The 13489-nt window shown below is 51.0% G+C and overlaps 1 protein-coding gene and 1 long non-coding RNA gene across 3 annotated transcripts in view; one reads left to right on the top strand and one right to left on the bottom strand.

Annotated features, from left to right (window-relative positions):
* LOC111818498 overlaps positions 1 to 13489 on the top strand; it is a 16314-nt gene continuing 2825 nt past the window's right edge. The window contains exons 1-2 of the long non-coding RNA XR_002822476.1: positions 1 to 1839; positions 4854 to 4860. This is a non-coding gene — a long non-coding RNA (uncharacterized LOC111818498). The remainder of the gene's footprint in view (positions 1840 to 4853; positions 4861 to 13489) is intronic.
* On the bottom strand, positions 2594 to 7976 carry Aqp2 (aquaporin 2). Of its 2 annotated transcripts, XM_023722718.1 has the most exons (5): positions 7498 to 7976; positions 4749 to 4913; positions 4293 to 4373; positions 3496 to 3639; positions 2594 to 2907 (listed from the first exon to the last, which is right to left on the bottom strand). In XM_023722718.1, exons 1-5 carry the CDS (start codon positions 7855 to 7857, stop codon positions 2854 to 2856), a joined length of 804 nt encoding a protein of 267 aa, XP_023578486.1. In that variant the 5' UTR covers positions 7858 to 7976; the 3' UTR covers positions 2594 to 2853. The 2 variants fall into 2 exon arrangements, with proteins under 2 accessions (XP_023578486.1, XP_004637853.1); XM_004637796.2 differs by lacking the exon at positions 2594 to 2907 and having other exon boundaries at positions 3410 to 3639.

Genomic DNA, 13489 nt, shown 5'->3' with positions numbered 1-13489 from the left:
CTTTTCTAGTACCTGAATTTTATCATTTCCAAGTTGTGGAAGAAACAGTCCTTATTGATTGATAAATGAGCATTTATTGAGTGCTTTCTATATGTAGAGCTTCTAGTAAGATACAGACCAAGGCTGGAAGACAGATAGCAAAGGGCCCTCCAGCACCTGGAAGGTGCTCTGCCCGGAAGGGCTTCCAGTCTAGCTAGAAGACATTAAATATACACAAAATCACAACTCTGACATATAAAACATCGAGGCAACTTTTGTGGGTACCAGATCATTTGGCACGAAGTGGGAACATGGAGAAGGCCGGTGTGTGGACCCAGCGGTCAGTCACTTCCTCCTCTCAGCTCAGAACCTTGCTAGTTCCAGTTCAAGGACCTGAGATCTGTCTCCCTGCTGTCTCACCTCTGTCCGGTGACTTATGTCTGACCTTCCTGGGTGGCCCCCAAAGGCAGAAGCCAGCCCTGTGTCTCTTGTCACTTCCTGCCTACCTTGTCTCTCCACCAGGCTCTGTGTCCACTCCCAGGCAGTGGCCTGGCGGGGCTGAGCTGGACAGGCCCAGTTGAGTGCTCTGGTTTCTTCCAAGGGCTCCCAGGAGCAGGCTAGGGATTTTCTAGGGAAAAGATTTTGGCCTTTCATAAGAAGAGCTGAGTTCAAGTCTTTGATCCAATGGTTGTGCATTATAGGCCAGTCTCTTACCCTGGGCTTGTGAATTTATAAGATAGGAAGAAGAGTTTTTACCTATTACACAAAATTGGGAAGCAATCACAGGGATGCTTAAAGGAGTGCTTTGGGAATAGTAAATCCTTGTCCTTCCAGACTGAAGTTTTAGGATGAGGTAAGCCAATGTGTGTAAAGCAAGCTGGATGGGGCAGCTCATGCCTATAATCTCAGCTCTCAGGAGGCTGAGGCAGGAGGATTGCCACAAGTTCAAGGCCAGCCTGGGCTATGTAGTTAGTTCAGGGGCAACCTGAAATATACAACAAGAGCCTGTCTTATAAAACAAAAAACAAACAAAAACAGTGTGTCAGGCAGACTATACACTGGTTGGCACTCAGATGCTCTGTAAGTGCCTCCTTCTCTCCACCCGTCAGTCGGAATCCTGCACTGACCTCTGAACCTAATCTGGGCAGTAGGGTCTAGAAGGAATGGGGAATCTCCCATTTATTTTTTTGGCAAGATGAAAGCTAGGAACTTGTACGCATACAAAGAGAGATTCTTGGTGCCTTGTTTGTTAGGATGCAGTGGGGTGTGGATGAGGTGCCTTGCCTCTGACCTTCTAGAGCAAGGAAACTTAGCTACCGGGAGAAAGGGGCTTGGGGGGAGTGTCCTCCCCACAGTAGCTGTGGCCCAGCAAGCCTTTTTCTAACTGCAACGAGACCTTTGGTCAAGGAAGACAGAAAAGAGCCTGCATGAGAGTGCGCAGCTGCCGTGGAGATGTCCTTATGCACAATCTATCTGCAAAGGAAAGCCACAGGGAGAGACAAGCACAGAGGGAATTTGGTAAGTGTGGGACGAACAGACAAAGGCCTTAAAAGCCTGGAGCAGCTGAGAACTTCGAGAAAGGGGCTTCGGGTATGATCCCGGGCTAGTTGTGCAGCAGGTTGGAGGGAGGAAGGGCCTGGATGCTGCAAGGAAGGGAAGAACCGCTGGTATGTGCAAGGTAACAAGAGGTTCAGAGCTGGCCAGGCAGGGGCTCCCAGGGCTGTCCTTCGCTTTGACCACCAACTAAAAGAAGGGAAGGAGGCTGAAGGTCAGGCCCCTTCTGCATCCTTCTCCCTCCTGAGGAAGCAGAAATAATGAGAATCATCCTAGTAATGTGTGCTACCAGTGTTAAGAATTCCTGTCCACTCAGCATTTCTACGCACACGGCCTCCGTCCTGTGTAGTCTCATTTGAGAACCATTGCACTGGCCTGGAGACATAGAAACCTGGGCTCTAGACTCAGATCTGCCAAAGGCAAGTCATTTCTTTTTCTGGTTCGCAGAGTTTACAATAAATGTTCAGTGTGGGAGCCAGAAGGGGTGTCCAACTTAAAGGGACTGTCTGGTTCTACTCCCAAGGAGAGAGGGAACAGAGATTTCTGGGGAGGAGGCTTGCTCCAGGACTGGACGATAGGACGATAGGACCGTGCTGGTGGCCGCTGCCTTGTGCTGTGGCTGCACACCTGAGTGCCCTGCCAGCCAGCCATAGGTGTGAGCTGGGCGAGAGGCTCACTTGCGAAACTGAGTGTCTCCTTTCAAGAAGTGTCTAGTTGCAAATCTCCCCCTCTCGAAGACAAAGGCCAGGGCCCCACAAAGAGCTTTTGTTTTCTCTACCCAAGAAGAAGGATAATCTGTGGGTCTGTCCTCTCCTCTGGATGGGGGTCTTGTGTGTGTGCATGCATGCCCATGTACACACACATGCACACACACAGGTGTGTATACCCATAAGTATGCTTTCCCTTTGAAGAGTCTTGCCTAAGGGCCAGAGGAAATTCTTGACCTCTCAGCCTTTCTTGCTTGCTTGCTTTCAACTTTTTGAGACAAGGTCCCTCCTGCCTCAGCCTCTTAAGTGCTGGAATTACAGGCATGCACCACCATGTCCAGCTAGGACAGGGTTTCACTATGCAGTTCAGGCTGGCCTCAAACTCAAAGCAATCCTCCTGTCTCAGCCTCCTGAGTGCTGGACTTACAGGTATGTGCCGCTACACCCAGCCTTAGCCCTCCTTTTTCCAAAGGCCATTTCTGAGGAAGCTGTTTCCTGGCTGATACTTCTCTGCCTCCACCAACGCATCAGGACAAGTCTTGAGGCCTGGTGCTTCAGCTTGGGGGAATTTTCCAGAAGGGACAAGGCAGGGGTTGGAATCAGGACCTTCCCTTCACACTCTCCTTTCCTCTTCTCCTGGGAGTGGCTGGCTCCAAGTATTCATCCTTTGCAGAGGAAGTGGATTTATTGAAGGTGTAGGAGGGGAGGAAGTTGAAGGTGGAGTGAGAGGTCCCAGCCCTGCACACCCACACCTCCATAGGCACACCAGTTCACACTCAAGCACATACAAACCCTGCAGTGGAGGACGGAGGAAAGTAAGGATGAATATACAGTAGCACACTAGCAAAATGCAGTGCACTATTTCCAGACCCCTAAGGCGGGGTCTCTATGCTTCTCACCCCAAAACCTGGCACAGGCTCTCCAGGCTTCCACTTCCTCTCACCTGCCCTCTCTCCCTCCCTCCCCAGCGCGGTCTCTATGTCCTCGGTCCGGACCGGAGGGTCACTGTCACAGCAGTGCACAGCCTCCAGGCAGGACATCGGTCAGGCTTACTGCTAGCCCCAGGCGCCCGTCCTGCCGCCCACAGCGCTGGCCCAGCAGCGCGCTCGCTCGTCCTGGAAGCAGCTGCTCTGCCCTGGGAGCCTGGGGAGAGGAGGGACGGGAGGGCGGCTGCGTCGCCTGGTCGGGCTCAGGCCTTGCTGCCGCGCGGCGGGCTCTGCGGCGAGTGCAGCTCCACCGACTGCCGCCGCCGCACCTCGCGCTCCTCCCAGTCGGCGTCCGGCTCCAGGCCCTTCAGCACTGCCAGACGCTCCGACAGGCTCTTGGCCGAGGGGAACAGCAGGTAGTTGTACAGGAGGGAACCCAGGATGGCGCCGACCAGGGGCCCGATCCAGAAGACCTGGGTGAGCGGAGAGAGCGAGAGAGCCCGTGCCACCGCGCACCGAGGCCACGGCGTACTGCGACGGGAGAGGGGTTTTCCCGCGAGACTAAAGCAATAAAATGCTTATTTGCAAAGTTAGCAATGGCAAGGGAGGCTGCAGAGGACCACTGTTGGTGTGGAGAGTGAGGGAGCGGGTTTTGGTTCCCTCACTTGCTGAGTGAGCCTGTCCTCACCTTTGTGCCCATTTCCTTTCATTCTAAATATTGCCTCCTAGTGTGGTGACACCAAAAGGAGTTGATGTTCAGAAAGAACTTAGAGCAGAGCCTAAGCACTCTAAGCACTGGGTTTTAAGTAATGAAAGTATGTTAGCTGTTATAAATACTATGGTTTACTGAGTTCTAAATGCTGGGTGCTCTGGTGTTTTACGCCAAGTAATCTTAGTTTTCTCAAGAAGCCAGTAAGGTAAGTAATGTCATCCTCACTTACAGCTGGGGACAGGGAAGGGAAATTGAGTCTTTGGTGCTAGCTCTGAAGGATGAAACCTAAGACCTAACAGGGCCCCAAGAGGAGGAGCGAGAGCTGCTGAGCCCCTTATCCTGTCTGTTCCAGCCTTTTCTCTCCCTCTGAAATGGGTTTTTAGGGAAGAGGAGAGCAGGGGTTTCAGCCCTTACCCAGTGGTCATCAAACTTGCCAGTGACAACAGCCGGGGCCAGTGAGCGGGCAGGATTCATGGAACAGCCTGTGTAGTAGATCTATGGTGGGAAGTGGGGTGTCAAAGAGAAAAAGGAGGTGAGGACAGGGTGGGGAGTCCTTGTCCCCCCTCTCCACTGCTGACCACAGCCTAAAGGCAACACATTTGATGGTCAGTTGACATTGTGATTTAGTTAGTGGATGCTGTATACATTTGGGACCAGAGAGGTATGTGTCACTTGAGAGTACCTGGGGGTCAGCACCTCTGGGTTGTGTGTCCCTCTTGGGAATTCTGCGTGTCTGTTTCTCCAAGGGTCTTAAACCTTCCTCTTTGGGAGTTCTATATGTATATCTCTAGAGTGGCCTCACTTCTGCTTCTTTGGTGAAGCTCTGTGTCTGTTCCTCAAAGGACAATGGAACCCATATCCATGACCTACCCCAAGAAGATGGCCCAGGGTCACGGAGAAGCCGATGGAGAGGGCAGGGCTGCCCAGGCTGTCCCCACGACGTTCATCGGTGGAGGCAAAGATGCAGAGCACCAGCTGCAGGGTCAAGAAGAGCTCCACAGTCACTGCCTGGCCAGCTGTAGTGTTGTGGTTGAGCTGGGGACGGAGAAGAGATGAGTGGGGGGCACCGATCTTGCTCTCCGCCCCACTCTGCCCACCTGTAGCTGGCTCAGGGGAGGCTGCTGGGCAGGGATCCAGAACACCTGGGCTTGCCAGACACCTTATCTGGCACTCCTGCAAATTCTTCCTGATGGACCCAAAGGGAAGCCCAGCCCTCCCCCAACCCCAGAGGTAAGAAAACTGGTCCTCAGCCATTTGATCTTGGGGCTGTGCCCCTGCAGCCTGAGAGGAAAACAGTGCCTGAATTCCGAATTGCAGTTCTGAAGAGGTTTCAACTTTATCAGGGTGATAACAGTGCTCCTTTCTCTAGGGAGACACTGAATGCAGGAGTCTGAAGGTCTTTCCTTCTGTGATCAAGTGTTCCCCAGGGCCAGGGGCCAGGGACTTGGGGGTGAGGGATGGCCTGGGTGTGTGCAGACCCACAAGCACAGCACACAGCGCTTCCCCTCACAGCTGCTGCTCCCCACTGCATCCCAGGCCTCCCCCAGTTTTGCCCAGTGGTTTGCTCTGAGATCTTTCTGGGGGTCAAACTTCCATTCTTCCAGTTGCTGTCCAGACCAGAACCTCTAAGGGACAGTGAAAAGAGCTTTGGAGGCAGATACTTTGGATGTCTCTGATTTGCTGTGGGGCCCTATTTACTTTGATCTCAGGTTCTTCCTACATAAAACGGGGATACCAAAACATTCTGGAGAGCTGTGTGAGGAACGGAAATGACAGGGGCTGTGGCAGCCCCATTCCTGTTGGTAAATGGCTGCTCAGAGGGGACAGCACGTACATTGCTAATTGCTTCTGTAGTTTGGAACTACTGAACCATGAGCCTCAACTTACCATTCAAGATGGGAGAATGGCCAAATTTACCTCATAGGGTTGTACCAAGGTGAGATAGTGTCTGGCCTGGCACAGGGCAGATGTAGATCAATGACAACTTTCTGGTGGCCAGACTGGCTCTCAGCATCTCTGGAGGACACCTGACACAGTTTGAGGGTCACCTGGCTTTCCTTAGCCTCATGGGAAGCCAGCCCACTGCTGCACCATCCCAATCAGGCAGGGTTCTCCCCAGCTCCTCCAGATGGCAAATGCTCGGGAACCGCTTGGAGGAGGCATCCCAGAGCCTGCCCTTCTGAGGACCCACGCCACTGAAAGTGAAGCAGGAGCAGGACTGAGTGCTTCCTGGGGCCTTTTAGTGCTCTGAGTACTGCGGGACTAGAGAAGGCCTTGCTCTCCAGAAGTTCCTCTCTTCTGTCTGGGCCCCTACCCGCTACAAAATGAACTCATTCGTCCTCAGTGGAAATGGGCACAGTCCTCCACTACCTCGGCATGCTAACCTTTTGGGGGGAGGTCACTGGGGCCTCAGCCTTATCATGTTTTCCTTATCTTCCATATTTTGAAGAAGGAAGCGCCCAACTGGGGAAGTGGACTTCTTACATGAGGAAGATCACTTAAACAGAGGAGAGGACAACCACAGAGACCATGCGGGCTTCTTAAGAGACATTAGGGCCCAGGCACACAGCAGGCCAAGCACTGCAGGAGATGGAACTGAGGAGACACTTGCTGTCCTGGCTGGGGTAGGGGTGCAGTGATGAGGGGGCCATGTCCTCCTGGTCCTCGAATTCCCTGCACAGACCCAAGGATGGGGTTGCAGCATTGCCTCCAGCTCCCGCAGTGCCCATTTAGCCATGGCATCCTCCTGGTAATCAGCCGCCAGCCTGCCCGCTCCCAGGCCCATCTCCTGCTCCTGCATCCATCCTCTAGGTTCTGGTGTTTTCTTCTTCTTCTTCTTCTTTTTTTTTTTTTTTTTTTTTTTTTGCGGAACCGGGGATTGAACTCAGGCCCTAGTGCTTGCCAGGCAAGCGCTTAATCTATTGAGCCATCTCCCCGACCCCTCTGGTGTTTTCTTCTAAAGTGACAAACTGCAAGGCTTCTGCCCCATTGCATTGCACCTCAGAACATGTTTCTTGCTTGCAAACAAGGCTGCGGTGATGGCTCAGGAGGCATGGGCACAGGGCACAGGCTTTATAGTCAAGCCTGGGGTTGAGGACCCCGGGGTTGATGGTCGGGCTCCTTCTGAGCCTCCGTTCTTACACGCCTTAACCCTACCTCTCAGGGGTGCTACAAGGCATAGAGCTTCTGAGGAGCAGCTGTTATGCCACCCACACATAGGAGAAGGTGAAAAAATGTTCAGTCCCCCCTCTCTCTAGAAGACCCTGGCTGCTGCACTCTGAAACCCTGTCTGCTTTGAGATGCTGTTCCCCGCTGAGGTCTGGCCCAGTCTTCTCTGTTCTGTAGACAGCAAGTCCAACAGAAACCTTGGTGCACTCTTCCTCCTAGAGGTTTGGGCACAAGCTCAGCTCGCCTACTAGTATCCTGCCTCTGCTCTGACACCATGGCCCTGCCTCTGCTGCTTCTCTGGGAGCTGCTGTCTGGCTCCAGCCTCTTCTCTCTCTCTGTCTCGCCACTCAGACCCCCACCACAAACCAGTCCCTCCTGTCTCTCCCTTTCCAAGGTTGGTTCCCCAGGCCTAGCCTCTGTGGAAGGGACAGAGTAAGCTCTGGCTACTCACAGCATTGACAGCCAGGTCCCCGCGGATTTCTGCTGGTGTGATCTCATGGAGCAGAGCAGCCCCTGCTACAGCCCCCAGAAGCTGGGCAGCCACGTAGAAGACGGCTCGGAGGAAGGAGACGTGGCATCCCACCAGGCAGGCCACAGTCACGGCGGGGTTGATATGAGCCCCGCTGACATGGCCGAGAGCCTGCACTAGGGTGCCAATGCCCAGGCCAAAAGCCATGGCGATCTGCAACACAGAGGGCAGGGCCTGTGGCCAGTTGAGAGCTGAGCCAAGGCCAAAGAAGACGAAGAGGAGTGTGGCCAGGAACTCTGCCAACACGGCTCTGGAGAAGGCTATGGACCGGAGCTCCCACATGCTGTGGAGCCTTCAGCAGGCTGGCCTGGCGGCCTGGGGCCAGGAGGCTTGTGCTGTGCTCTCTCTCTCTTTCTCTCTCTGTCTTTCTCTGGGCCTCTGGGAGGCTGGGCCATGGGCACTTATAGGGTCCCTCCATCCTGGATTTGGGCACGTGGGGATAGGGGTGGAGTTTAGGCCCATACCTCTTCATCCCCATGGCTGCCTCTGCCCCTGCCCCTCACCCCTGCCCACTCGCATGCCTATCACCCCATCTGGGCCTTCACAGCTGACTAATGTTCCCCATTAATGAGCTCCAGATAAGAATTGACGTCCCCTATTTTCCGTGTTTGTTCCCTCAGTTACCCTAGAGCTGCTGCCCAGGGCTTCCCCACCCCCATCTGCAAACGCAAATCCCCCTAGAAAGAAGTGCACTTGATGCCCCTCTCTCTGACCCCAACTATTGGTCTAAGTGGGGGCAAGACCTCTCTCAAAACCAACCATTAGAGACGATGTTGCCCACCCCTCTAGTGACTGGGAAGTTCTCTCCGCTGTCTGACCTCCAATTAATTCTTTCTTGAAGGGGATGGAAAACAACAGATTGGCGTGTACCGAATTTCTAAGGCATAAAGCCTTCTCGTTTCACGCTTACTTTCTCGCAGTTAATTGCCCGTAAGTCATTAAGCTTCCACTACTCCCTGGGACCCCAGCTGGAAGTAATTCCCCCAGCCTTGGGGCAGGGGTGGCTGCAGTGGCAGTGGGACCCTGGCCCTGGGAAGTTGAGTCACCCTGGTGGAAGTTGAGAAAACTGAAGGCTTCCCCTCCCTGTTCCAGCTCTGAGACTACCTTTCTTGTCTCCCTCTGCAAAATGGCAATAATAAAACCTAGGTAATTGATTGGGGTTTGGGTTAAACTGATCATAGTTGCAAAGCCTTCAGGGCAGCTTCTGGCCCGCAGTCCTGCCAGGTATCACACAGCATCCTCTGTGCTGGTAGTGAGAGAATGGGACCCCAAACTCACATGTTGGGGTTCCAGAAGCTGTGACAGGCTCTAGGCATGACTAGGAGCTCGAAGCCTTTCAGGCCACAGTGGGGAGTCATTTTTTATGAGGCAGTGAGCTGTGCAGGCCTGGAGGGCCTCGATGCCTGATAAGAGACTCTGGTCTTGGTGCCCACTCACCCCAGCCACTGTTTGGCAAGGCCACCCCTGGTGTGGCCTCTCTTCCCTATGCCTTCCAGCCTTGCCCTGTTTGGGGGAACTCAGTAGGGTCAGAGGCTTTTGACCTGCTGGCCAGTAGGTTCCTGGGAAATTTACAGTACCAGAAATGAAAATCTGGGAGGGACTGGAGACCGTAGGGTGGAACACCTTGGGTTGAGCTGTAGGGAAGAAATTGAAGGCCAGGGAGGGTCTTATCCAAGCAGTCCAGTAAGTTGGGGGCAGAGCTGGTACTGGGCCTTGGTTTGGAGAGCTTCTAGCACCCTCCACTGAAGCCTCAGTTTCCTCATCTGATCGATGGTAGCACTGACGCCCTTCCTGCCCAGTTGTCTCGGAAATGCAGTAAGATCATGAAAGGGGAAAACGTTTTGCAACTGAAAATGTATCCCACACTCCTATGTATTCTGGGGCCTGCAGGTCCTTGTAATAAGAAGGAGAAAGAGGAGTAGGAGAGGAAGGAAGAAATAACAACACATGATCCTAACGGAAGGGAACTCCAAATGACAAGGACTCTTGGGGTCTGTGTGCCTGGGACAGGGCCTGGCGTGTAGGCAGCTGTTACTCTGGCCCTCTGCCCTGAGCTGTCCTTTCCCGACCTGAGTCACTCAAGCTGCTCAAGGAAGAGATACATCTGGGGCCCACCTCTACATATACTCCACACAGAATGAGGATCCAGGGACAAAAATCCAGGTGGTCGGCCTGGCTGGGCCTGTCCGCACCCAGGGAATTTGCCTCTTCACTGTCTCCATTCAAGGCTTCGTGTATCACTTCTGACTCTTGCTAAATTATAGCCTGAGCCGCTATGCTCCCTGGGAAACCCTTGCCCAGGCCTAATGGGAGCTAAAATTGTAGCATTTGTTTTTAAACCCCCTGAGCTGCTGTGTGCCTATGGATGAACCACACACTCTTTCTGGCCAAGGTGTTCATGATCTTGAAGAGTGGCTCACTGCCCCTTGACTCTGAGCAGGGCTGCTTCTAGCCCACTCAGCTGTCTTGATAAACCCACCTTCGCTTTGTAGCCCATGAATCCCAACCCAAGTTTGTGTGTGTTTATGGTGTGTGTGTGTGTGTCCCTTCAGTCACATAATTATATATTTGGAACCACGTATGTGTAGCTCAATGCTTGGCTACTCCTGAATCCCTGGCTTCTATCCTTAGCACGACAATAAACAAAAAAACCTGATAGGGTCTCACTTGACAGGCCAGGACGTGAAGTCTGAGGGAGGTGATCTCCATGGTTCCACAGCACATTCAGGCCACTCAGATCTGGCTTCAAGCCCAGAGATGGGGGAGGGCCTGGACATGACCAGGCCCTGCTGCACTTTGCCCTCAGCTCTGTCAGTGCTGGGGAGGAAGAAACTGCCCGGGTCACATCACACGGGGAGCCTCCTGCTGCGGCTCTGGGTGGGCAGCAGAACTCCCCTGAGGGGATGGCTACATTTTGTCTACAATGACCAGAAGTCTAAGGAGGCAACTACCCATCTATCATGCACTATTACTAATTAGAATATGATAAAAATGCCTTCCTGGGAAGGGATTTACCCCAATGTGAATTACCTAATACCAATGAATTGTGCATTTTAAAATAATGAAGAGGGCTGGGAATGGTGACAACACCTTAATCTCAGCTACTCTGGAGGCTGAGGCAGGAGGATTACGAGTTGGAGGCCAGCTTGGATAAGTTAGTGGGAGCCTATATCAAAATAAAGTAAAAAGGGCTGTGGGTATAACTCAGTGGTAGACCACGTGCCTAGCATGTACAAGGCCCTGGGTTCAATCTCCAGTACCACACACATGCGCGCGCACACACACACACATGCAAATAAAGAAATAAAGTATTAAGAAGGCACATTTTTATGTTATGTGTATTTGGGCACAATTTAAAAATTAATTTTTTAAAAGTCAGAGAAGGAAGATGACCAAGAGGGCATAAGCTTTCTTACCAGTCAGCATTTTAAAAACATTTGTCAAACACTCTTATAGATTTTCTAAGGTATCTTTTTCAAGTCAAAGTGAAGCATATGCATAAAAATGAAGTCATAGGCCAAACAAATTGACCAAAATTGTCCCAAAATTTCTTTTTTCCAAAATTTCTTCCCATTGAGAATCTCACTGTCTGAACCCCTTTTTGACCCAGCTGTTAACCTACTAAGACTTCTGTACCATCCGGAACACTGGTGATATGCCATTTCTTAAAAGATTGCTGTTCTTTCTAGATTCCTTTCCAAGTCCTAGATACTGGAAGTTTTTCAGAAAGGGTTTTCTTTCTTCCTGCGTGACCAGAGATCATTTCACCCTTTGCTCAGTAATAAAAAAAAGCACAACGCAGCTTCATCTCCTTGGCTCTTCCTTTCCTGGGTCTCATAAACACTTGGCTATTGTTTTGCAAGAAAGTAAAGAATTGTGGTCATTCTTTGATGATCACTGTTTGCTTCACTAATATCAAATTCTTGCTATGTTCCTCTGTTTCCACGCCTTTCTGGATACATAATAGCTTTGTGTAAGAGCTAAACCGCAGTGTAACCTTTTTGAAAACATTTTCAATGGCAATTAAACTGAACCTATACAGGAAAGAGAAGGAGCTTGGCACCCTCCTGACTAAGCTGAGGTTTGTACAGGAAATGACAACCATTCCCAGCTGTAGGTGCCACAAGAGGAAAAGAAGTCGCCATGAGAAAACAAGGGGCACCTAAGGACTGACGTAACGTGACAGCTGTTCTACTAAACGTGTCCAGCACCACTGTGTATACTGTTCTAGGCGCCTTTTCTTTCAGTGCTGGGGACTGGCCCTGGGGTCTTCACACTGAACTACAGCTTCAGCCCTTCTTAGTATTTTAAGTTTTGACACAAGGTCTCACTAAGTTGCTGTGTTGCCCAGGCGAGGCTCACACTAACGATGTTCCTGCCAGCCCCTCAGATTCTCACTGCTAGCAGGGCGTGGAGGCACTGCCTGACCTCAGTACTCTGAGGGGCTCAGGCAGGAGGATTGTAAGTTTGAGCCCATGTTGGGTAAGACTTAGTGAGACCTTATCTCAAAATTTAAAGAAGTAGCCAGGTATGGTGGTGCACTATAATCCCAGCACTCAGAAGGCTGAGGCAGTAGGATCCTTGTGAGTTTGAGGCTATCCTGGGCTACATAGTGAGTTCAAGGCCAGCCTGCACTATAAAGTGAGACCCTGTCTCAAAACAAAACAAAATAAAACATGCTGGGGGGAGGTACTGGGGATGTAGCTCAATGTCAAGAGCCTGGGTTCAGTCCCCAGTACCACCAAAAACAAAAGCAAAACAAAACAAAAAACTGCATTGTCATCCTGTATACTGAAAAGTTATCATCCCAGTCTTTTGCTTGTTTTGTACCAGGAATCAAACTCACAACCTCACACTTGCCAGGCGGGTGCCGTGCCTGCTGAGCTATGGCCCCAGTCATCTCAGTTTTTAAAGGAAGATGAGGCAAAAAATGTTAAGTAACTTTCCTGAGGTCAGCTCACTCGTAAGTGGGAAGGCAGAATTGGAACCCCAGTTGCATAGCTTCAAGTTGACATTTTTGATTGTGAAAACGAATTCCAACCTCACTTCTCAAAATAAGAAAGAAATAATTAAGACACTAGTGAGAAAGACAGCCAACTGTCTTTGAATAATAAATAAATTAGGATGCTGGTGCCTTGAAAGAAGGAACTGGTACCCTGCAAGGGGGAGTCAGGAGCTGTCTGTGGAGCTGGGCCCCATGAGTGAATTCACAGTTGACATGGGGTGGGTTTCTCCTCCTGCTCTGATCTAAGATGCAGATGCCCTCCATTTTCCCTAAGGGGTTGGTGAAAGTGGGCCACAAGCCACAACCTGTAAGGGAGGGAAAAGGGAGAAAGGTCTGGCAGAGCCACAGTAGGGGCGGAGCAGGGCAGAATGAGCACAGAGGAGAGGTGCGGGTGGGTACCCGGGATTCCTGTGCACCATTTCATCTGAATTTCAGATGAACAGCCAACGATTTTTAAAGCAAGCTCTAAGCAATATTTAGGATATACGTGTCCCTACCTTTCAAATGTATGTGCGTCTTTGTGGGCCCAAATAGAACCTACATGGTAAATCACAGAGGCTTTTAAGGGTCTTGTGAGGGAAGAATTGGAAGTGTGAGGTGAAGCAGGTCCTTGAATCAGGCCTTGGATACTTGGGTCTCTACTGAACTTTTTTTTTTTTTTTTTTAAGAGAAACAAAAATAGGGCCAGCTCAGTGGCTTAAGTGCCTTCCTGGCAAGTACAAAGTCCTGAGTTTGATCCCCAGTACCAGAGGGGGGAAAAAATTAAAACAAGATAATAGAAGGGCAACAATAGTTAATACATATTGTATAATGTTATGTTTAAATTAGTTACTCAGAATACAAGATATTGGAATTTAATTGTCTAAACAATATTAGCACAAACCTTTCTTTTCATTGAACTAAGAGAAA

This window comes from Octodon degus, unplaced genomic scaffold, assembly GCF_000260255.1.
Source record: "Octodon degus isolate 3935 unplaced genomic scaffold, OctDeg1.0 scaffold00093, whole genome shotgun sequence".
NCBI lineage: Eukaryota > Metazoa > Chordata > Mammalia > Rodentia > Octodontidae > Octodon > Octodon degus.
The sequence above is the reverse complement of the archived record's forward strand: the minus strand, read 5'-3'. Positions and strand labels throughout refer to the sequence as shown.